The sequence below is a fragment of the Saccopteryx leptura genome, chromosome 10 (genome assembly GCF_036850995.1).
Source record: "Saccopteryx leptura isolate mSacLep1 chromosome 10, mSacLep1_pri_phased_curated, whole genome shotgun sequence".
NCBI classification, from domain to species: Eukaryota; Metazoa; Chordata; class Mammalia; order Chiroptera; family Emballonuridae; genus Saccopteryx; species Saccopteryx leptura.
In genome coordinates this window covers 11,565,942-11,589,128 of record NC_089512.1, presented here as the reverse complement: position 1 = coordinate 11,589,128, position 23,187 = coordinate 11,565,942, and the positions used below count along the sequence as shown (strand labels likewise).

The 23,187-nt window shown below is 58.8% G+C and overlaps 2 protein-coding genes across 10 annotated transcripts in view; both read left to right on the top strand.

The window, feature by feature from the left end:
- NKTR (natural killer cell triggering receptor) overlaps positions 1-2,929 on the top strand; it is a 54,282-nt gene extending 51,353 nt beyond the window's left edge. For all 9 annotated transcript variants that reach the window (XM_066350717.1, XM_066350714.1, XM_066350719.1 and 6 more), the window contains one exon: positions 215-2,929. In XM_066350717.1, the coding sequence (XP_066206814.1) occupies positions 215-302 (88 nt within the window). In that variant the 3' untranslated portion in view covers positions 303-2,929. The remainder of the gene's footprint in view (positions 1-214) is intronic.
- Positions 2,930-8,252: 5,323 nt separating this feature from the next.
- Positions 8,253-20,703, top strand: ZBTB47 (zinc finger and BTB domain containing 47). The gene is made up of 6 exons (XM_066350724.1): positions 8,253-8,445; positions 11,825-13,396; positions 14,983-15,130; positions 16,245-16,360; positions 16,873-17,017; positions 17,312-20,703. The coding sequence occupies exons 1-6, from the start codon at positions 8,443-8,445 to the stop codon at positions 17,668-17,670; spliced, it is 2,343 nt and encodes a 780-aa protein (XP_066206821.1). The 5' UTR covers positions 8,253-8,442; the 3' UTR covers positions 17,671-20,703.
- The last annotated feature ends 2,484 nt before the right edge of the window (positions 20,704-23,187 follow it).

Sequence of the window (23,187 nt, the reverse complement as noted above, 5' to 3'; positions counted from 1 at the left end):
ACTTCTTGTCTCTCTGTCTCTGTCTCTCACTATTTATGAATAAACAAACAAACATCTCTTAAAAGTTCAGTGTTACCATGGTCAGGACCCCTGGTCCACCCACTGCACCTTATGCCACATCACTGTTGTTTCAAGCCTCCTCTGTCAAAAGAAGCTACAAGAGGAATTCAGAAGGTTGACAGCTGAAAGAGTTTGTGTGTGTTTTGTTCTACAGGAGTTGTAGATCTTACGGCTCGGACAGTGAAAGTGACCGAAGTTACTCTCATCACCGGAGTCCCAGTGAAAGCAGCAGATATAGTTGAAAATGCCCCCCTTTTTGATACGAATTATATCTTATTTGTAAATATCTGGTAACTTAAAAGTTTAAGAAACTTAATGGCAGTCTGTTGTTCTATTTCAATATTAGAGATGAATTTTAAAAATAGACACTTCTTAATTGTTACTTGTTCATTTACTTGTGCACAGAATTTAAAATACAGACATGTCTCCTAAAATATTTTTATGCCACATTTTACAGTAACCAACTATGGAAGTGAATTTCATTTCTTGAATCAAGAAACCATGGATTTTAATATAATTTGCAATATTATTTTAGATAGACTTGCTCTCCATTTCATGTATTTCTTAGAATACAAATTCCTTTTACCCGTTTTCCGTGTTTTACCATAAATGCTGTTGAGCACAGACCTGTGAGAACTGTTCAAGGTGGCTAAATGTTCATATGCCAGTTATAGAGTCTAATATGTATGTGCTCTTAAAAACAAACCACCCAGATCAATACTGATGGTCACCAGGAGTATGAGGTGGTGGCTTGGGGGCTCTTAATCCATTCCTTACTTCTGTGTTGTCTCAGAAGACCAGGAAAGCGGTCATCAGACAGCCTGCGGTCTATAGGATTCAGGCTGGCCAGTGCAGTTAAGAACAAATCAGCCTTAACTATAAGTATCTGCACTGTCTCTAAGGCCTGTGTTTCATGTGCTTTCTAATAAAGACTAGCAGAAGTTTTAGACTGTAAAACATAATTCTATTCCAGTTCACCCTTTGGTGCTTGGTATCTTTTGGTGCCTCTCTAAACATTGTTCTTCTGTATTCCACATTACAGTCTCATATGAGAGAGAGATTAAAACTGTTTTATTCACCGGCACCAATGGTTCTTTCAGAGCTGCGGGAGTTCTCCGGGCCATAGGTGATGTGGGCTTGGGTGGCCTGGACTGTGCAGGAGGATCGGCACAGGGGCTCTGGCCGCTCAGGTCTGCTGCACGTGACTGACGTGTGCTCCTCTAGAAAAAGTAGATTGAAGAATGCATTTCAGAAGTAACACCAGAATCTAACTGCCACGGTCCTGGACATTTTTTTGGTGGGGGGAGGGGCTTTTAAGTCAGTTGAGATAGACCACAGTAGTCGTTGAATGGTTCTCAGCACCAGCGTGTTTTTCCTGTTTCCATTGTGGCCCACACTGACTCAGTGAATCCGTGCATGCCATGAGTAACCCAGGATGATGGGTGGGGGCGCATGGGACTGCATAGATGACACGTTGTCACAGTTTGGGTTCCTCCAAAAATGATTTGACCTATAAAACCCGGTGATTTTTTTTTAATCTACAATAGTTGGAGTTTTTCCCCAAGTGTACTTAATCACCTTAGTGCCAGTTTAGTCCAGTTATGCAGAAGAAATTCATATTGCATGTTTGATGCAACAGTTTGTGCCATCCCACCCCCCGCCTGCCTGGGGTACTGGGAAGTGAGGAGCCCTCAGGTGGAGAGGTCGGACAACCCTTTATGGATGGAGGGGTGACCTTGGAAGTAGTCAAACCATTTCCCATAAAAAGTTCATAAACAGCGTTAAGGGGTCATTTGTTTGCCAAGTTCATAGACGACAGTACATTAGATAACAGTACCTAAATCAAAGAAATGTACTTGTTAGTGTACATTTGTGATTCATGTGAAGGGTTTTCAGAAGTTGCCTGCAGTGGAGGATATTGCTTTAATAATACTCAGTGGAAAAAAACTACATTCAGAACCCAAACAAAAACTGCCAAATCTAATTATGTTAAGAAAAGTTATCCTTGGACAGTGTATTGGTTTTCTTTTGCTTTGTAAATAATTACCCCAAATTTAGCATCTTTAAACAATCCCCGTTTCCTAGCTCACAGCTCTGTAGCTCAGGAGTCTGGCTTGGCATGGCTGGACTCTCCGCTCAGGGTCCCACAGGCTGAAACCGAGGGTCAGCAGGGCAGCGTTCCTGTGTGGAGGCTCAGGGAGAAGGCCGCTTCCACGTTCATTCAGGTGGTTAGCAGTGTTGGGTTCCTGTCCGGGGCCTTTCAGCTCCTTAAGGCTGCTCGAATTTCTTGTGTGCTCCCCCACATCCAATCAGCAATGGCCCGAGTCCTCATCCTTAAAATATCTCCACCTTCCTCCTCTGTGTGAAGGTTCGTGTGATTAGATCAAGCCACTGAGATCATCTCCGTGTTAAGGTCAAAGAAGATATCATGGGGGGGGGGGGGGACAGGCATTTTAGAATTGTGCCTAGACAGGCAGTAACTGCCCATCGGGGCTGTGGGTAGACTGTCCCAGGAAGGGGGGCCTTGGAAGCCTCTTGTGTCTTCTCCGTGGGAAAGAACAGCCCTCAGCTGCAGCGTTCAACTTGTGTGTTTACTCAGTGAACTACAGACTGCTTTTCTTCCTAAGGGGGTTATTCTGTATTTTAAGTTATTTTTTAATAAAATTGAATTATGTTGTGTATTGTGCTTCTTAATAGAAAATGCATTATTGGACTGTTTTTGTAATGTCCTGTTTACTGCAGATGAAACGTATAGCTGGTATTGTTTGAAAATTAGAAATTACTTTTGTACATATCGACAATGTCTAATTTGTATACTCTTCATTTAAATTACCCTAACACTTGAGAGGGGGACCTTGCAGAAATTAAAATATATACTTAGTCTAAGTCTGAGTCTGCGCGTGTTCCATCTTCCTCCACTCATCCAGACCTCAGCTAGGCTCTGAAGTGGGAAGAGAAGCCTGGAGTCCGTGGGCCCAGCTACGAGGCACATCCTCGTCTCGTAGCTGAGCATGTGATGGGCACGAGGTGCAGCCAGACAGAACTCCCCAGAGGAGCGCCAACCGCGCTTGTTCCCCAGCCAACCCCAGAGTTCCCCCACGCTTTGCTCTTGTCCCCCGGCTGCAACCTGCATGCAGATGTGTGCTGAGGAAGGAACGTGTCCCTTTCCATCTGCGACCGCTGCCCAGGGACAGCACGTTATTGACCTGCTAGCCCACCTATACAGCGTCCACACCTGCCTCCTAACAGTGTTCACCAGGCAGGCACATGCCACTCACTCCTGGGCGAGACATTCACGAGGATATTTTTAGCAACCACAGGAGAATTTGCAGGGCAAGTACAATTAACTTTTTTCTCCTCGGGTCACCAAGGAATTTGCATTTGCTTAGTGAATACAACATAACCTCTCACAGTAAGTCTTGCAGAAATTCCCTTTTCAAAATTCAGTAATCGGTAGCCCCCACCCCAAGTCAGGCAATTCCTGACAATAGTCCAATCGATGTGTTGCTTTAAAGAAAATTTTTTATTAGAGCATCATCCCAGTATGCCAAGGTTGTGGGTTTGATCTCCGATCAGGCATGTAATCAATGAATGCATATATAAGTGGAACAATAAGTTGATGTTTCTCTTATTGAAACATCTCTTCCCTTCCTCTCTGAAAAACCAACAAAAATAATTTTTTTAGAATAATAAAATTTGCGCCTGACCAGGCGGTGGTGCAGTGGATAGAGCATGGAACTGGGATGCGGAGGACCCAGGTTCGAGACCCTGAGGTCTCCAGCTTGAGCGCAGGCTCATCTGGTTTGAGCAAAGCTCACCAGCTTGGACCCAAGGTCGCTGGCTCAAGCAAGGGGTTCACTCGGTCTGCTGAAGGCCCAGGGTCAAGACACATATGAGAAAGCAAACAATGAACAACTAAGGTGTCGCAACAAAAAACTGATGATTGATACTTCTCATTTCTCTCCGTTCTTGTCTGTCTGCCCCTATCTATCCCTCTCTCTGACTCTGTCTCTGAAAAAAATAAAAATAAAAAAAAGTTTGTAAGTCCGCTGTGGAAAACCCCACGTAAGGGTCCTTCAGGGCCTTCCTTGGGATTGTTATGCTCTGATAATCAGCTGGGCAGTCCGCGGGAGGTGGCTCGGGCTTTGGTCTCGACTGTTCTGAATTAGCTGGGCACTGACCGGGGGGTGAGAAAATCCAGGGAAGATGCCCTGCTCACAGGTGACCATGAATGCCAGCCCGACGTCACTGTTTGAAAGGGAAAAGGAGGCTCCCCTTGTGCAGAGTAGAAGCCAGCCCATTCGTCTCTGTGACCAGGTGAGGGGACCAGGAGAGGGCGTCAATCCTGCCACTGTCCCTTGTGACAGGAGCCTGACATCCCGTAAGAATGATGGAAGGAGCTGGGAAGGGTGGCTGGAGGCCTTGGGCTCCTCGGAGAAGTGATTTGATGCTGAAGGGCAGCAGCCTCGCAGGAGCCGGGGTGCCCTGAAGGATGGTGGTACCTGCTTACCTGGCACAGACCGGGCAGCTCCAGTAAGGGCCCGATGACTGAGGACGAGGCGAGAAGAGCTACGTGGAGGGGCAGGAGGCCTTAATGGTCTGTTCTCTCCAGGGGTTTCAGAAGAGAGAGGCAGTGCTCCTTGGCCCCTGCCTCCTCCCTGTGAAGCAAAGCTTTGGGTGGAGTTGGTGGGGTGGCAGGGAAATCCAAACTGAGCCAGGGCCCTGCAGGGTGGGGGAGCTTAGAACTCTGGCTGTGGAGTTGGAGGGGGGTTGCTTCAGTTCTGCCTCCCCTGAGCTTGGCACTAATAGGCTACAGCTGCAGGGGGCTGGCGGGGGGGGGGGGGGGGAGACCTAATTCAAACCAGCAGGTTGCCTGTTCCCTCCTGCCGCGCAAACGTCACGGCCTTGGCATTGGAGGCCTCCCTGGCTGCGTCCAGAATCCTCGCCCACCGTGATGGGTCAAGGGACCCCCAAGCCTTTCAGTGACTGAGCCTGGCCCTCCGCATGAAGCCATGGGACTCTACCCTCCTCCTGGAGACAAGCCCCAGCGTCCCCGAACTACTTGGCTGTGTGCTTGGTTCTAAACATTTAATACTCACCAGTTCTAAGAGGGAGGAGGAGCTGAATTATAAAAGCCAAGCAATTGATCCAAAGTTACCCAACTTTAGGAAGTAGCAGAACTTGAACCCAGGCAGTCTGGCTCTGGCCCCAAACCCTCAAGGACTGTGCCACGGAATAGTTGCTTAGGAGTCCTTTATAAAATCTTCAATATAAAATCAAACTAGGCCAGAGGCCCTCAGGCCGGTGGGATCCTTTCTCAGGGAATCTGGCCTGGGGGGAGATTTTAGTTGCTGATGGCCCAGTATGACCTGGGGCTAAAGTGGCCCAACTAGAGACACGTGCACGCAGGCACACACTGGCCTGGCCTCTCCCAGGTCAGTAAGGTGAGTCTAGTCTCCCCAGCCAAGCCTGGGGGCTGCTTGTTTGGGTCTGTTCCTCTTTTCTAACATGGGAGAGAAGCTTGGGGCCAGATGCTCAGGAAGTTGTGAGAAGACCCATGAGCTGGCCTCTAGAGGCGGGGGCCTGGCTGCCGACCTTGCCAGCACCCAACCCCGTGTCTGAAGGTTCCTCAGGCTCTGACCTTGTGTCCAAGTGCAGCTCCTGGCTTTCTGCGAGGCCGTGCCATTCTGACCCAGGATCCCCCTCCCCAGTTCCACCTGCTGCGACCCAGCCGGGAATGCAGCTCCGTGGCCTGGCCCTTGCCAAGGCCCACTGAGCAACCCTGCCCATCTCCCCTTGGCCGGGCACTCTCGCCTAGCAAGGGTTTGGACTCCATGACATCAAATGGCCTCTGGTTCCCTGCAGATGTTGAGCTGCCTCCTGCCTCCTGGCCCTTGCGGGTGCTCCCTGCCCGGGGCGCCCTCCTCGCCCTCTGCTTTCGCTGGTGTTCACTCAGCTTGCAGCCCTCGGCCCTTTGCAGCCCCATTGGAGCCCACCAGACTAAACTCAAACAGCTTCTTCCTGCCAGTGCTAGTGTGACCCAGTGCCAGCAGTCTCTCTAAGAGCGCAGGCTCTGCCCGGGGCTCCCCCAGATGCGCTGGAAGCCAGAGGAGCGAGAGGAACAGCTGCGGTCTTCGTGGAGACGGGCCCGTCCACCATTCCCTCCCTTCTCAACCAACCTCGAGCCCCTCCTTTGTCTTGACTGCTGGAACCAAGGCCAACACCAAAGGGGCCAGCAGCCCTACCTTGGTCCCGCTGGCCCGCCAAGCCATGACTGGGAAGTGGGCCCAGCAGTGTCCCTGCAGTCCTCTGTGCCAGGCTCCTCCCAGCTGCAGGGGGAGGGGGACACCCTCTCCCAGCCTCCCCTTTCCCTGGCTCCTGATGTTGGTGCCGGGCTGTGTGATTTGTTCTGCTCCAGGCCTTGCTATCCTCATCCAACTAAAGGCTACACGATCCCTCCCTTGCCACCTCCCAGGCCGGTGCAGGGATCCACTGAGTCGGATGAGGAAGTGGTTTGGGAGGAAGAGGCAGAAGGCAGCCCCGAAGTGACGGGCTAGCGTGGCATGTCAGCTGCTGTGGCCCGGCCTTAGCCCGAGACCTCCAGCTGTTACACACCTACCATCACCACAAAAGTGCAAAATGTGTGCAGTGGCTGCTTCTGGGGGCATGTCCCCATCTGTGCCACTTCCTCTCTTCCCAGCTCTTTCCCCAGGGTCTCTCCGGCCCCTCCATCCAGCTGTGTGCATGCCTTCCCTTCCTCTTGGCACTCTGGTGACCCCCATCTTTGTGCCTGAGGTGTTTGTCCCTGGCTCTGAGACGGGGCCTAGTCACAAGGGCCTCCCTCCCCATTCGGGCCTTAGAGGAGGCCTATCCAACCTCCCAGGACCAATCATCAGATTGTAGGATGGGGCCTGCCTCGGATCTTGGCCTCTGCTCCGTTTTCCCCTGGCACCCAGAACCAAGTCACTGAACAGGCCCCGGAGTCCCTGCCCACTCCTGAGTAAGGTGGCACGTGCAGGGGATGCTGCTGCAGGTGGGCATGGGCTGGTGTGCAAGCATGAGTGCATGTGTGTGCGTGCTGTGCCAGGATGCGGGCCTGGCAGGGTGATGGAGTGTGGAGTAGCAGTCAACTGGGGTGAGATGGGGGTGGTACATCGAATGATGACATGGCCACATGAGAAACCCACAGAGACCCCCCTCTCCGCAATGGTGGCCCAGCCACCACCCGGGCCCTGCCAGGCCCAGCACCCTGTGCTCCCCACCCTGCTGCCTGCTCCGCCTGGCAGCTTTCCTTTGTAGCCTCCTGCCAGCACAGCCAGCCCCCTGCCCCCACTGGTGTCCATGCCAAAGCAGCATTCCGCAGGCCTGGCTGCATCTCCCCAGCAGAGACTGAGCGAGGAGGCTACTGAGCAGCCATCAGGTCACAAGGCTGGGGGTACAGTGGGGCCTGGGCCTCCCACCCCCACTCCTCTCTCTCCTCCTGATCCGGGGCCAGTCACCTTAAAGGATTTGCTCACTACCGCTGTGGTCCCAGCTCTTGCGTATCCTGTCCTAGGAGGACCTGTGCAGCCAGAGGAGGCCACCAGGTAGGTATGGGGTGACCAGAACCAAATCCTAGAAGCACAGCGCAGAATGAGCCCTGAGCTGGCCTGGTAGGGGTGAGGGACGCCGCTAACTGGAGATCTCAGACTCACCCTCACTCAGATCAGAGCAGCCCAGGCCAGAGTGTGGGGGTGGGAAGCGTGGCTAGGGTGACGGTCCTCTTCCTCCGCGTGGGATCGCTCAGGAGAGCAGGTGGACGTCTTTCCTGCAGCTGGTCGGGGGACGGGCGCGCCCAGACTCTCGATCTCAGGGCCGCCTCCTATTCCGACCCCGCCTCTGTGGCGCAGCTGGAGAGCACCAAGGTTAGACTCCGAGACGAACTTCCCTCACGCGGAAAGGGGGCTCAGCGCAGGAGAGTGAGGCCGGGGTCCATCCGCCAGGATGGGAGGTGCGGGGCCTGGCTGGGGGCCCCTGTGGCCTGAGGTGGAGCGGGCAGCTCCGGGATGGCGCACACCACGCGTGTCCGCGCCCCTCGCCGGAACGCAGAGCGGCCTGGCCCTTTAAGCGTCCAGACGGCGGCCCCAGCTGACGCGCGGGCTCCAATCGGCGCCCCGCGCCCCCCGCCCGCCGCGCCCGAGGCTCTGGGGCCGCAGCTGCTCGGTGGCTGGACTCGCCGCGGCCCTGCGCCTCCGCCCGCCCGGCCGCGCCCCCGGGGGCCATGGTCGCGGGGCCCTGCGCGGGGGCGGCCCCCAGCGCGGCGCTTCATGGAGCGGCCCCGGCCCGGCCGCCGGGGGCAGCGCGATCCCGCGGGGCCCTGTGAGTCCCCAGCGCCACGGCACCATGGTACGCAAGGCCCTCCCTGCCTGTCCCCCCGCTTATCCGCCCACCTGCCCGCCAGTCCTCCCTAGCGCACGGCGCCGCTGCCTCGGGGTGGAGTGGTTGGAGGGATCTTCCCCCTTGCCGGGTCTCCCCGACCCCCATCTACTGGGTCCCCGTGGGCCTGGAATGCGGTGCTCTGGTGCGGCCCTCGGCGGGGAAGGGGTTAAATTCCTGGGGTGGGGGCCTGGGCGCGAGAGACTGAGGTCTTGCTGGGCACTGGCAGAGGGGGGCGCTTCCCTGAGCCCGGACGGCCGGCACCGCCCTCGGACTGGGTGATGGGGGGAAGGGGGAGGTCGGATTCCCGCCTGGGCCTTGGGCCACGTGGGCGCTGGAGCCGCCCTGCATGGGGATTCGGGGCGCCTGGGCCAAGCTGGGTGTGGAGGGGCCGCTTGCAGCTCCAGTCCAAACTCCTGTGTGACCTTGGGCCGGTCCCCGGCCCTCTCTGGGCCTGCTTCCCAGGGAAGAAGAGGGGTATAAGAGCAGAGGAGACTGGAATAGACACCCTCCTCCCCAAAAGGAGGAGCCTGAAAGTCCTGAGCCTGTGCTCCTTGCTCAGACTGGGCCCACCGCTGCTGCCCAGCTAGAGAAGGGTTGTCGTGGGGGTGGAGGTGCAGATGGAGCCCAGGTTTCATCCTGGGGCCTCCAGAGAGGCACTGGGGCAGGTTAGGGAGGCAGTGGCTTCATGGCCATGAGCATGTTAGCCCTCAGGTGCAGAAGCTCTGACCTGGGTGAATGCCTGGACAGGTAGATATCCCTGGCACCTGGATTCTCCCCCAGGCTTGAGGGAAGGAAGTTGAGGGAGTGAAACCTACTGGCAACAGGAGTGCCTGACTACTCCCCTGGTCCTGCATTTTAGCCAAGCTGGCCTGGCCTTGGGGGCGGGGTGTGTGGCTGCAGCTGGCACAGCCAGATGGGGAGGGGCGTCTGCAGCTTCAGGGAACTGGCACATCTGGCTGGGGAGGCAGGCACAGCTGGTGGGCCCTGCATGGAAGGTGCCAGGCTAGGGGGCAGCTGTGCCCTGCTGAAGGGCTGCCAGTTATGAGCTCAGGCAGCATCTGTGTGCCTCCTCAAAGGAGTCTAGTTCCAGCGCTCGGTCCTGAGGTCCTCGGCACCTCAGGGGACTAGAACGGTGCTGGCTTAGCTGGGGTACTGCCTGTGCATGGAGTCTTTGGGGCAGCACTCCCCCCAGGCTAACCTCTCCTCTGCTGAAGCCAGAGGGCCCTGGGTCCAGGCCTGCACACAGAAAGGCTGGGCACTGCCCTTTCCCCATGGCAGGTAGGCACCGGCAGGCATTCTGTGAAGAGGTAGCAGGGTGGACCAGGCCCATGGCCTGGAGTGGGCTTCCCCCAACACCCATGGCTTTGACAAACCCTTATCCAGGCCGCTTCCCCTGCCACTATCTGGCCACTGGAGCCCCCAAGGAGCCCTTGTTACTATTCACTGCCCTGCAGATCTGAGCAGCTCTGGGGACGAGGTTGGGGGGGAAGAGTCTGAGGAAGCACAGCTGGTCCCCTGGGTGGGAGGGTCCCCACGTGCCTCTTCCTGCTTTTTAAGTCATTAAAGGTCAAGATACCTTTCTACATGGAGCGGAGTCCGGCCCAGCAGGGAAGGGTGGTTTTAGGAAAGCGGTGAGGCCCGAGGCTCTGCTACTACTCACTTTGGGACTCTTCCATTCTGCGCCTCAGTTTCCCTATCTGCGGTAGTTGTTCCCAGAAGGTGAATCAGACTGCGTCAAGAGAGAGAGGTGGGAGATGCTTAGCACCCTATCCGGGTTAGACTGGCCAGACCTGGACAGGCCAGTAGCACTGAGGCAGAGGGGCAGATAGAGGGGTGGCCTCTTGGCTGGGGGGCATGAGGCATGCTGGGAGAACTCGAGGAAGATGGTGTCCACGGCGAAGGGCCTGGCCGGAGTGGGAGCCGAGTGAGTGTGAGGTGGGTGGGGCCCGGGCGGGTCAGGGAGCTGGTGGTCTCTGGTAGTTCCTGGAGGCCCATTCTGAGGCCCTGGAGCTGAGAATAGACACCCCAAACACACCTCACTGCCCGGTCTCAGCACACCCGCTGCTGCCCGAGCGGTGGCAGGACTGACAGGGGGCAGGAGTAGCTGTGGATGAAGGGGACCTGGGATTCACCCCAGGGTCTCCAGGGCGGTGCTTGGGGAAGGTGAGCTGATGGCTTTGGCAGTGGGACAAGGTCTGACCCAGCTGGACCGGGTCCGAGGAGGGCCGGAACCTGGACCCTGTGCGGTTGGTCCAGCCAGGCAGGTAATCGATACCATTTGAGCATCTGCTGTGTACTGGACCCATCTTTTGAGGAGGCCACTGTCAAAAGAACCAGGAAAGATTAAGCTGGTCCCCAACTGTCGCAATTCACAGGTGCTCAATGTGGCCCAAGGGCTTAATCAGCTGACCCATCAGACTTCAAGGGCCTCCCTGGGGCTGCAGAGGCCGCAGACAGCGTGGCCTTCCAAGACAGGGCCACCTCAGACCCTCTGGACCTGGACCATGCCTGACCAGCCGTCTAGGGACCAGAGGGCCGAGTGTCTGGGGCAGGCCTTGGGGCCAGCACAGGTTCTGGGTCCCCGGCCGCCACCCCACGGAGCCCCTGTGTGAGGGGAGTGGCTGAGGCCAGGTCTGAGGCCGTGATGGGGGCTAGCCGGATCTCACCAGCCTCCTCTGGTGGGGCAGCAGGACCAGGGGGGGAGAAGTCAAAGGCCCTGGGCATGGGTTCAGTCTTTACCCCCCAGCGCTCAGCCCAGGCGAGGCCTGCTGTCGGGGAGCGGGGGACGCCCTCAGCTGCCTCTCCCAGGGGTGCAAGCCAGAGGCCAGGCAGTGAGCCGCTGAGCCTGACGGGTCTTTTTGAGAAGTCCCGGGATGAGCAGGCTAGGTGTGTTTGTGTGAGTGCGGGGGAGAGAACCCACAGAGCTCAGGAAATGCCGGTGTCCCTGCTGGGGTGACCACCTAATTCCGGTTTGTCCATGCCCTGGTTTTAGCACTGAATCCCAGGAAACCGCTAGGTCCTGGCACACCTGGACAGCTGGTCACCCTAATCCTTTTTCCTCTCTTCCTCTTCCCTTCCCCGAAGACTTTCTGTTTCACAGCAGAGAAGCTGGAAGCCCAAAAAAGTTAACAGAGCTTTGGCCTCAGAAAGTCACGATCAGAGTTTGAGGTCCGAGGGGCAGCGGACTTGAGCTTGAATCCTGGTTCCCCCTCCTCTCCTTGCTTGAGCTGTGGCTCCTTTTCCGTCACGTGGAGCTAGGAGTGATGGGTGGGCTGACTCCGGGGTGGTGGGCGCTGTGGGGGCCCTGCCGGCGGCCGTGGCCTGACCCAACCCCTCTGTCCCACAGTTGCTGGTTGAGAAGACGACCGACTCACCGGCGGCCGAGTTCTCGCTGGTGGAGGACGTGGCGCTGCACTTCGCCTGCTTGATGGGCCGTCTGAATGAGCAGCGCCTCTTCCAGCCTGACCTCTGTGACGTGGACCTGGTGCTGGTGCCTCAGCGCAGCGTCTTCCCGGCGCACAAAGGCGTGCTGGCCGCCTACAGCCAGTTCTTCCACTCGCTCTTCACCCAGAACAAGCAGCTGCAGCGTGTGGAGCTGTCCCTGGAGGCGCTGGCGCCCGGCGGCCTGCAGCAGATCCTCAACTTCATCTACACGTCCAAGCTGCTGGTCAACGCGGCCAACGTCCACGAGGTGCTCAGCGCCGCCTCTCTGCTGCAGATGGCCGACATCGCCGCGTCCTGCCAGGAGCTGCTGGACGCCCGCTCCCTCGGCCCCCCGGGCCCCGGCGTGGTGGCCCTGGCCCAGCCCGCCACCAGCTGCGCCCCGGCCGCGCCGCCCTATTACTGCGACATCAAGCAGGAGGCCGACACCCCGGGCCTGCCCAAGATCTACGCCCGCGAGGGCCCTGACCCCTACTCCGTGCGCGTGGAGGACGGGGCAGGGGCGGCCGGTGGCACGGTGCCTGCCGCCCTCGGGCCCGCTCAGCCTTTCTTCAAGGAGGAGAAGGAAGGTGGTGTCGAGGAGGCTGGCGGGCCCCCGGCCAGCCTGTGCAAGCTGGAGGGTGGCGAGGAGCTGGAGGAAGAGCTTGGGGGAGCTGGCACCTACAGCCGCCAGGAGCAGTCCCAGATCATCGTGGAGGTGAACCTCAACAACCAGACTCTGCACGTGTCCACGACGCCCGAGGGGAAGCCGGGCGCTGCCGCGGGCCCGGCCACCATGGTGCTGGGCCGGGAGGACGGGCTGCAGAGACACTCGGAGGACGAGGAGGAGGAGGACGACGAGGAAGAGGAAGAGGAGGAGGAGGAGGAGGAGGAAGAGGAAGGTGGTGGCAGTGGAGGCGCCGAGGAGGAAGAGGAAGGTGGCAGTCAGGGAGAGGAGGATGAGGAGGAAGAAGGGCACAGCGAACAGGAGGAGGATGAGGAAGAGGAAGAGGAAGGACACAGTGAGCAGGATCAAGAGAGCTCCGAGGAGGAGGAGGAGGAGGAGGAGGAAGAGGAGGAAGGGGAGGCGGGGACCAGGCAGAGGCCAGCGGGGCGCAGGGGCAGCCGGGCAGAGCCCCCTCCGCATAGCCGCATGGCCACGCGGTCCCGGGAGAACGCCCGGCGCCGGGCGCCCCCTGAACCCGAGGAGGCTGGGCAGCGTGGTGGAAAGAGGCCAAAGCAGCCCCCTGGAGTGGCCCCAGCACCGGCTCGAGGGCCGCAGGCCACCGACGGGTTGGGGGCCAAGGTGAAGCTGGAGGAGAAGCAGCACCACCCGTGCCAAAAGTGCCCACGCGTTTTCAACAACCGCTGGTACCTGGAGAAGCACATGAATGTGACGCACAGCCGCATGCAGATCTGCGACCAGTGTGGCAAGCGCTTCCTGCTGGAGAGCGAGCTGCTGCTGCACCGGCAGACGGACTGTGAGCGCAACATCCAGGTGGGCCTGGGGCGGCTTGGTGGGGGCGGGCAGGGCAGCAGTCCAGCTGAGGCCACGCAGCCGGCCCAGAACTGGGCCCTGGGCACCCAGGGTCTCGCTGCCCGCATTGCCCAGACAGTCTGGGGAGACCAGACGTAGGTCCCCAGACAGCGAGAGCAGCTCAGGCCTAGGGTGAGCCACGAGGGTAGGGCCCAGATCGGTGAGAGCACCAAGGAGAGCTTCCTGGAGGAGACAGCGAGCACTGGGCTTTGACACGTGGAGAGATGTGCAGACAGGATTGGAACAAACAGTACCCTTGGCCAGAGGGGTAAGGGAGCATGGGCTTGGGAGGACGAGAGGCAAGAGCTGCCTGAGCACATGAGACGGGGGCACAGCCAGCTGGGAGGAGGGTGACTCAGTGTTTTACAATCCTTCCCACTGTCAGAGGCCAGCAGGGCCACTGTGGACAGGTCCGCAGGCTGTGCAGAGCACCAAAGGGGCGATGCGGGGAGGCTGTGCCCCTGGGGAGCACCACTTTCCACTTGCCACAAAGGCTGAGGAAAGTGAGGGCCAGCCGGGCAGGAAGGAGTCCCTGCCCTCAGCTGTCTGGAGATGCCAGCTGGCCTGGGCCTGGGGCAGAGGGACTGGGTGAGAAATTTGGGAAGAGCAGGGGCTGCCAGAGCCCCCGTTCCTGGGGAAGCGGGCTGGCTGCCAGGCCACGAGCCAGCCGGAGGCCTTGCCAGCTTGGCCTCTCGCGGTGTGGGCTGTACAAGGCCAGCCGGGCTGGTGTTTACCTTCGTGGCCAAGAGGTGGTGAGGTGAGGGCTGCAGGTAGGCGGGTGCTAATTGTCTGAACTAATTGCTAATTGCAGTGCCCTGTGGAAAAAGCGTTACCTGGGGGTTACCTGGTTCCGTGCGCCTGTTCCCACTTGCCCGCCCGCTGGGCTGCTCTCTGACTCTCCACCTGCCACACACCCGAGCCTCTCTTCCGAAGGGGAGAGACACTGGGCTCCTTCTGACCTGGGCAAAACTGACCGACCCGACCCACTTTCTGCTTGAGCCCCGGCCTTGCCTCCAGGTCTCTGCGGCTGTCCTGCAGGGATGGGCAGGACAAGAGCCCAGGGGAAGAGGAGTTGGGGATGTGACCTTCAAGTTCCCGCCACCCTCCACTGCCTTAGGGGACCTGGTACCCCGCTGTCCACGGTCAGCCCTTTGAGGCCTAGCTCCGTGGTGATCTCCGCTGTGTCAGGGCCTGGGTCCGACCCCCTGTGGCCCTTCAGCCAGTTATGTCTCCCCTCTGCAGAGAGAGGCCTTGTTGAAATGAGCACAGAGGAAGGGCGGTTCCTGGAAGCGGTGACCCCTGGCCCTAGTTGAGTTCAGGGATGCAGGGGAGCCAGGCTGCCGCTCTGGGTGGTAGATAGGTGGGTGTTTAGGGAGGGACCACCCCCAATCCCAAGAACATCAGGTTTGGCTGGTCCTTGGACTCCAGGGCTCTTTCTCCAGCACAATTCAGGTGAAGAAAGTGAGGCCCAGAGAGGGGCAGCGACTTATCCTTTGTCACATGGTCCTGACTCAGGACCCGGGGCCTAAAGTCCTCTCACCCCACAGTGTGTGACATGCGGAAAAGCTTTTAAGAAGCTGTGGTCCCTCCATGAGCACAACAAGATTGTGCATGGCTATGCGGAGAAGAAGTTCTCGTGTGAGATCTGCGAAAAGAAGTTCTACACCATGGCGCATGTGCGCAAGCACATGGTGGGTAAGTCTAGGCCAGTGGGGGACGGAGCCTCAGCACAGAGACAGCCAGCCGTTGGGTGTGCTGGGCAGGACTTCACATCCTAGGGCAGTGCGCAGGGGTGAGAAGGGCCCTCTCTGTGGGGAGGCCTGGGGTAGCTGGTCACTGCGGCAGGTGTGGCCTGGACAGACTCTGGGCCCAGGGCTGCCGTGCTCCAGTTGGGCAGGGCGCGCACTGCGCAAAGCCTCCCGGACCAGGCGGCAGTTGGGGACCAGAACTTGCCGGCATTGGCCCTGTCTCAGTTGGAGAAAGGCTGGGCCCCTGATTCTTTCTCCTCTCCAGGCCCTCACAGGCCTTCAGGCCTTTCTGAATGCAACCCTTTCCCCGGGGCCATGCCTGGACACAGTAAGGAGGTGTCCCAAGTGTGAGCTGGGCTGCACCTCTGCCTTGGGTCTGGCTGTCTCCCTCCCCTCTAAGTGGGCCTGGCTGGGGGTCTGGTGACTCTGCAGCCCCCCCTCCTTTGCCTGCTCATGGACTTAAGGTCAAGGGAAAGGTGGCCAAGGTGGGCCTTACCCCCTTGCTCCAGCAGACAGCGCTAGGGGCCTCCCCCAGTGCCTGTAGCTGAGACTCCGGGATCTTGGGCTCAGCCAGGAGATGTTGGGTAACCCAGGATTGGTGGCCCTTCCTGGGCTCAGGTTCACCAGCCCTGAGCCCTGAGGGGACCCTCCCTGCCCCCAACTGCTTCCCCCCGGATCTTCTGCCTCATCTATCCGTGGCTTCTGGGGGGAATGCAGCTTTGGAAGCGTCACCCCCTGTAAAGCCACCACCGAGACACAGTAGCACTCCAGGTCTCCGAGGCCCCAGAGGCCATGCAGGGAGCCAGTGGCTAGATCAGGATCTGAGCTGAGGCCAGTCGCATTGGGATCCTTCCGTCTTTCCCCAGAACTTTGTCAGGTGAGGCAGCCGAGGCTGTTTCTCTTGCCCAGGGGCTAAAGACCCACAAGTGCCTCCATGCTTGTCTGGCCAGACTCCAGAGCAGACAGACTTAGTCCACGGGGAAGGGGGCCTGCCTAAGAAACAGGCCCCCGGGTAGGGAGGGTACCCCAGAACGGTGACAGCCCCGGTGCACGCCCTCTAGCTCACACCAAGGACATGCCCTTCACCTGCGAGACCTGTGGGAAGTCCTTCAAACGCAGCATGTCGCTCAAGGTGCACTCGCTGCAGCACTCCGGGGAGAAGCCCTTCCGGTGCGAGGTGAGCTTCCTTACCCCCCACACACGGGCCCCGGGGTCACCCAGGACGGGGGGCACCGGGCAGGGACAGCAGCTGTTTACAAGCCAGGGTGTGGGGTGGGGTACAGGGTTCTGAAAGAGAGGGGCCCTCCCTCTGATGTCTGTGGCCCTTACCTCCCACTCCATTCTTACCTGGTCACCCATGGGCCTGCCCCCCACCCGCTCTGCCACTCCACCCCCAACCCCGCCCCCACACAACCAGGGTGGAAAGTCTGCCTGGGCTGGAACTCGGGGCAGGCTTTCCAGAGAGGTGGCCAGAGGAGCGTCTCAGGCAGAGAGGTGCAGTTGCAGATGGGGATTAAGGGGCCTCCACGCTGGCCTTCTCTCCTGTCGGGGCCCTGGGCCCTGTGGCCTCCCCTCCTCTGCTCCTACACCGCTCAGCGCCAGGAGCCCGGCAAGTGCTTCCCTCCCTGAAGGCGGCTCCTTGCTCTGCCCCTGCCCTCACCACCCCCACGACCCCCTGGCCCCCCTCAGAACTGCAACGAGCGCTTCCAGTACAAGTACCAGCTGAGGTCGCACATGAGCATCCACATCGGGCACAAGCAGTTCATGTGCCAGTGGTGCGGCAAGGACTTCAACATGAAGCAGTACTTCGACGAGCACATGAAGACTCACACAGGTACCGCCGCCCCGCGGGTGGCTCCGGGCCAGGCCTGGGACCCCCTCCCGGCCCTGCTCTGGATGCTGGCCCCTTCTCAACCCTGGACCTTCGTTTGCCCTCCCGAGTCTGGCGGCCATGCTCCCTGCGTCCCAGGGTCCGGGAGGCTGGTACCCAGTGGCCCAGGGTGGGAAGGGTCCTGGCATGCCAGGGCTGAGCCCCACTTTGGTTCCAGGGGCGCAGGGAGGCTGGCCCCGGGCTGGGGTGCAGCAGCGCCCCCCCAGTGACGCCCCGCTGCCCAATGCCGCCCCCCAGGGGAGAAGCCGTACATCTGCGAGATCTGCGGCAAGAGCTTCACCAGCCGGCCCAACATGAAGCGGCACCGGCGCACTCACACGGGCGAGAAGCCGTACCCGTGCGACGTCTGCGGCCAGCGCTTCCGCTTCTCCAACATGCTCAAGGCGCACAAGGAGAAGTGCTTCCGCGTCAGCCACCCGCTGGCCGGCGAGGGCGCCCCGGCCGCCCCCTCCGCGCCGGCGCCCGGCCTGCCCGCCGCCCAGCCCCAGGCGCCCGCCCTGCCCCTGCTCCCCGGGCTGCCGCAGCCCCTGCCGGCCCCGCCCCCACTCTTCCCCACCACGGCCAACAGCGGCGGGAGGATGAGCGCCAACAACTAACCCCGACCTACACGTGCAGGACCTGGGGCCCGGGCGCCTGGGAGCGACCCCACCGCCCTTCCCTCCCTGTGGGAGGGCCCACCGCTGGCATCGCTGCCCCATCCCCAGAAGTGGCTGGACACGCTCTGCTTGAGGCCTCTGCCCCCGGCAGGGGTGCTGGCTGGCGGCCCCTCAGAGCTGATGGAGGACACCTCACTCCCAAGTGACCCCTTTCGGTGACTCCTTGTAGCCTTTCCTTTTTTTTTTTTTTTTTTTTGGAAGTGAAGGAAAGAGAGGAAACTTTGCAGTACCTCCCTCCAGGTGAGGGGGGCGCTGCAGGCAGCAGGTAGAGTGGAAGGGCCTGGATAGCAGGTGTGAGGCCTGAGCTGGACAGGTTGTCCAGGTTCAGCTTGGACCAGCCTCGGTGGGCTCCTCTCTGCCTCCCTTGTGCCCCCTAACTTGCCCCCTTGTCCTGGAGGGTTTGGGGAGAAGTGGGGATGCCAGCCCCTTCGGAACACTTGTGGACTGACAACTGTGGACACCCAGGCAGGGGCTTGAGACTGAATACTCAGGAGTGTGTTGGGGAGCGGGGAGGCATGAGGACTTGAGACCCAGCTCTACACCGCGTGGCGTGGGGCAGGCAGGGGCTGGACCCCAGGCATTTGCTGTCCCCACCCACAGCCCTGCCAGCGGGCACCGGGGTCCCCGACATGTACCAGGCTGCACCGAGGTCCCTGTGCCTCTGGGTGCTGTGGGCAGGCCCTGGGTGGGCAGATGGATTGACTCCCACAGCACCAGCTCCCAGGGGCTACAGTCAAGGAACCCCTGCAAGTGGGTGTACCAGGGGCAGTACCCTCGGAGGAGGCTTGGGCACGTGACAAGGTTTCAAGGTGCTATCCGTGGGGCAGGGGGCAGCGCTGCTATTTGCAAAGCAGCCTGCCCCTCACCAGCTGCCCTGGCCGTATCTCCCCTGCTAGAGCAGATGTGTGTGTCTGTGACCGTCTCTGCTCCCTGAGGGCGGGCAGCCAGGCCTCACCCTCTCCGGGCCCCTCCACAACCTGCCCCTGGCTGGCGTCCGGCATCCTTGTCCCTCCTGGGCCCTCTGCGCTGGTGGCAGGGTGCCTGCGGCATTGTTGGTGAGAGGAGCCTGCACCTTCAGGCCTCTGGGGCGGGCAGGGTCCTGGAGGAACCCTACCTGTGCCCAGTGCTTGCCCCCATGAGGCTGGCACTAACAGCTCACCATTTTTGTTGTCATTTAACATCTTTATTCCTGCCTTTAAAATGGGGAGGAAGGTTCCATAAGCTACATGTTTCCTAGTTAAGCTCTTTCCTATTGTGTTCATATGGTTTTGTTTGTTATACTCTTCGCACCTTAAACCCCCACAACGACCCCCACACCACCACCCTCCTAGCATGGCTGGAGTGGGAAGAGGCCTGAGGCCAAGGGGGACCATGGGGGAACTGGGCCCCGTCAGCCTAAGGGCTGAGGGTGTCAGACCCCTCTGACCTCCTTGTGGGGCCGGGGGCTGGGCACATTTTAATCATCAATAAACGAAGCACTTTATTCTGTACAGATGTGGGCAGGCCCAAGGAGCCCGAGTGATTTGAGGGTCTGTAATCCAAGCTGCACAGCCTGACCGCTCTCTGGGGGCGGAGGGGGCAGTGCCCTGGCCCGATGGAGTTGGAGGCTGCAGCAGGAGCAGTACAAGCCAGGGACTACAGACGCACCCTCAGGGGCCCTGCTGTCTGGCCTCTGGGGATCAGAAGTGGGCCCCTTCCCAGGAGAGGAAGGCTTTCTGTCTGGCTCCCAACTCTGTGGCTCCCCATCCAAAGGCTGGGCCTCCCGGGCCCTTGCTTTACCGTAGCTCTTTCCCTCTTGTACCCCTTATCTCTGGGCTTCCATGATGTCCTCAGGGTCCCCCCTACCCGTCTCCCCTCGCCCTTGCTATTTCTAACCTCTGGTCCCAGTGCCTGGCAGCTCTTCGGAGCTGGCTCCCATTTTCCCCCCAAAAAGTTGATCTTCCCCAATGGGCTCTAGGCCGGGACCCCCATGGGTTTCTCAAACCTGATCATTGACACCAGGGCCTACTATAGGGGCTGGTGGCCTTGTCACTTGCTGGCCCCCACTGCAGCCTTAGCAAGCCTGGGGGTCCTGGCTAGGCAGGGCCCCTGGTGTCAGGCCAAACTTTGAGAAGCAGAGGTCAGAGTTGGGTGTGGGGGAGCTGTTTGTGAAACCCCGTCCCAGAACTTGGGTTTCCTGTTCTAGACTTTCCCTCTGAGGACAGGAGAGAAGGCCCGACAGCAGGCTGGGCTCTGGTCCAAACGGTCCTGTAGCTGTATAGGTGGGCAGGTCAAGCCCTCTCCTGGGAGTCCCACCCCAGTGGGGACAGGAGCCCTGTGTCCCTGGTGCTAAATGCTCCCTTCCCCTTGGGCCACTGTGGGTGGGAGCTCCCAGCCAGACCACGAGGGTCTGAAGCAATAATGGAACCCCAGCAGTGCCAATACGGATGGGGTTCTTGTTTTACCAGCCTTTCCATTTCCTTTTTGTTTTAAAAAATTAATAAGCACCTGGATATCAGACTGAGGAGACCGGGGCTTCGTACCACCCCCAGGGCTGGCGGCAGTGGTGGGGAGGGGGCTTGGTGTCATCACCTCCCGCAGGAGTTTGGCTGGGTGGAGGTCTTTCTTTGTCTACCTGGACTTCTCAGTGCATGTGGCCAGACCTCAGGCCCGGAATCGGGGCCTGTCCCACCCTGCCCCAGGGCCCCCAGTGTCCCCTGGTCCTGAGGCAGCTGGGGGTGAGTGGCCAGAGAGATGACGTGGGCCTCAGCCCCCCCGGTCACAGTTTTGGGAGCTGGGGCTGGGCTCGGAGCCTGAGCCTCCAACGTTGGCATGGACTGCCACAGTGCCCCTCACAGCGGTGGCGGGTGGCTGTGCCCAGGCCTGTGGACCCCAATGTCTGGTCATGTCTGGCCCCGCACAGCCTCAAGGGCAAGGGGGACAGCAGGCGGGTGAGTGAGGAGAGGGAGGGGAATAAAGTCAGTACAACTGCTCCTTGGCCCGGCCTCTTCTTTACGTGTTGCCTGCCCAGACTATTGACTAGAAGGACTTGGACCAGAGCGAGGAATCCGACAGCTCGGCTGCAGACCACGTGGATGTCATCGCCTGGGCCCCATCTCCCTTAAGGGTGGGCTGGACTTCGGGGAACACCCAGAGTCAGGAGCTGAGGCCAGAGCAGAGGTGCACCCCAAACTTGGTGCTGGGGCTTGGGGGGTGCAGAATGGGCTTGAAAGGGGAGCAGTTCTGGGGCTATTGAGGCTGAGGCCCCAAAGGCAGTGCCACGGGAGGCCAGGGCCTGCAGGGGTGTTTCCATGAGCACCGGGAGCCCTGCCATTCACGCTCAGCGCTGGGGTGCTGGGACGGGCAGCGGGGACCCATCCCTCCGCCGCGGGCCGGGGTGTCTGAAGGAGACAGCCGAGATGCTGTCATGGGTGCCTGGGAGGACAGAAGCTCAGGAGGAAGACAGGTCGGGGCCTCTGAAGTGTTAGTTCTTTGCACAGGTAATACAGGGAGCACTGCTCTCTACTGGGTGGGGCTCTAGGCCCGGGGACAGGTGGTGAATGAGGCCCCTGTTTTTGTGTCACTCAGTGCTAGATGCAGGAGGAGGGGTCTGACTGGGGGGAGGAGAGGAGGCTGGTGGGCGGGTCCATTCACCAGCCAGAGGACCTGCAGGTTCCCAGGGCACATACACTGCCCTCCGCTCAGTCCCACTGCCTTGCCTGGAAGGGACGGGGCTCACTCAGGCCACCCTAGGAAAAGGCTTGCTGGCAGGCCCAAGGGCCTGGCTGCTCCCTTGGCCTCTTGTGGGGGCGGGTGGCTACCTCTCACTGTTTCTGTACTCCCAGCCCCTGCTACCCACCCATTTGCCCATCACCTCTCTACACTTCCTTTTCCTTCAGCCCCACCCCGGGATTCGGGGCACCAAACACAATGCAGTTGAATAATGCATATAATTTTTGACTGATTCCCCTAAAACCTAGCTGCTAATAGCCTGCTGTTGGCGAGAAGCCTTGCCGCTCACAATCAATACATACATACTTTGTATGTTATATGTATCATATACTGTATTCTTATAATAAAATAAGCTACAAAAAAATGTTACTGAGAAAATCATGAAGAAAATACATTTATAGAACTGTACGTCTTCACTGAAAAAAATAATCCACATATACGTGGAGCCACGTGATTCAAGCCCGTGTTGTTCAAGGATCAACTGTATTTCTAAGTTTATCCTCCAGAGAGTCTTGGGCACGTGCCACGCTGGGAGGCAGAGGCCACTGAGCAGCTGCGAACCACGAATGGCGGGCGCCGCAGTTGGCATCTCCACAGCACTCTCTGTCCTCAGTTTTGCTCCCTAGGACCAAGCAGCTCACAAACATCTGGTGACCAGGGGGTCGGGTCAGGGCAGTGCCAGCCCGCTGGAGAAAGCTGGGCACAGTAGGGGGTCAATGAGATAGGAAGTGGTGCACCCCTGGCTTAGCAGTACCCTTGGACCTACCCCCTGGTTAGAGTCGTGGCTTTTTCGAGTTGTGAGTGTTAAGTCAGGCTATGCTGTGTGCAGTGGCATTAAGCAGATTCACATTGTTGTGCTACCATCACCCCCATCCGCCACAGAACTCTTTTCATCTTGCAAAACTGAAACTCTGTTTCCATTAACAATCACCCCCCCACCCTTCCCCCTGCCCACTCCCAGCCCCAGGCAACCACCATTCTGCTGTCTGTATCTATGAATTTAACTACTCTAAGTATCTCAGATAAGTGGAATCATATAACCTTTGTGCTTTTGTGACTGGCTTATTTCACTTAGCCTGATGTCCTCAAGCTTCATCCATGTTGTAGCAAGGGTCAGAAGTTCCTTCCTTTTCAAGGCTGAATAATATTCCATTGTACATGTGTGTGTACCACGTTTTATTTGTCCATTCAGCCGTCTTTTGTCTATTGACATTTGGGTTACTTCCACCTTTTTAGCTAGTGTGAATAATGCTTCAATGAACACAAGTATAAGTATCTCTTTGAGACTCTGCTTTTAATATCTGTGTGTATATAACCAGAAGTGGGTTACTGAATCATATGGTGATTCTATTTCTAATTTGGTAACAAACTGCCATACTGTTTTTCATAGCAGCTGCACCATTTTTACATTCCCACCAAAAGTGCACATCTTTCGCCAACACTTGTTATTTTGTTATTTATTTATTTTTATTCTTTTGTATTTTTCTGAAGCTGGAAACGGGGAGAGACAGTCAGACAGACTCCCGCATGCGCCCGACCGGGATCCACCCGGCACGCCCACCAGGGGCGACACTCTGCCTCGACCAGAGCCACTCTAGCGCCTGGGGCAGAGGCCAAGGAGCCATCCCCAGCGCCCGGGCCATCTTTGCTCCAATGGAGCCTTGGCTGCGGGAGGGGAAGAGAGAGACAGAGAGGAAGGAGGGGGGTGGAGAAGCAAATGGGCGCTTCTCCTATGTGCCCTGGCCA

Bases quoted from the DNA above. Each gene is read 5' to 3' on its own strand.
- ZBTB47 (XM_066350724.1), top strand. The intron at 13,397-14,982 runs GTGGGCCTGGGG...CTCACCCCACAG, and splicing joins ACTGTGAGCGCAACATCCAG to TGTGTGACATGCGGAAAAGC. The intron at 16,361-16,872 runs GTGAGCTTCCTT...GGCCCCCCTCAG, and splicing joins AGAAGCCCTTCCGGTGCGAG to AACTGCAACGAGCGCTTCCA.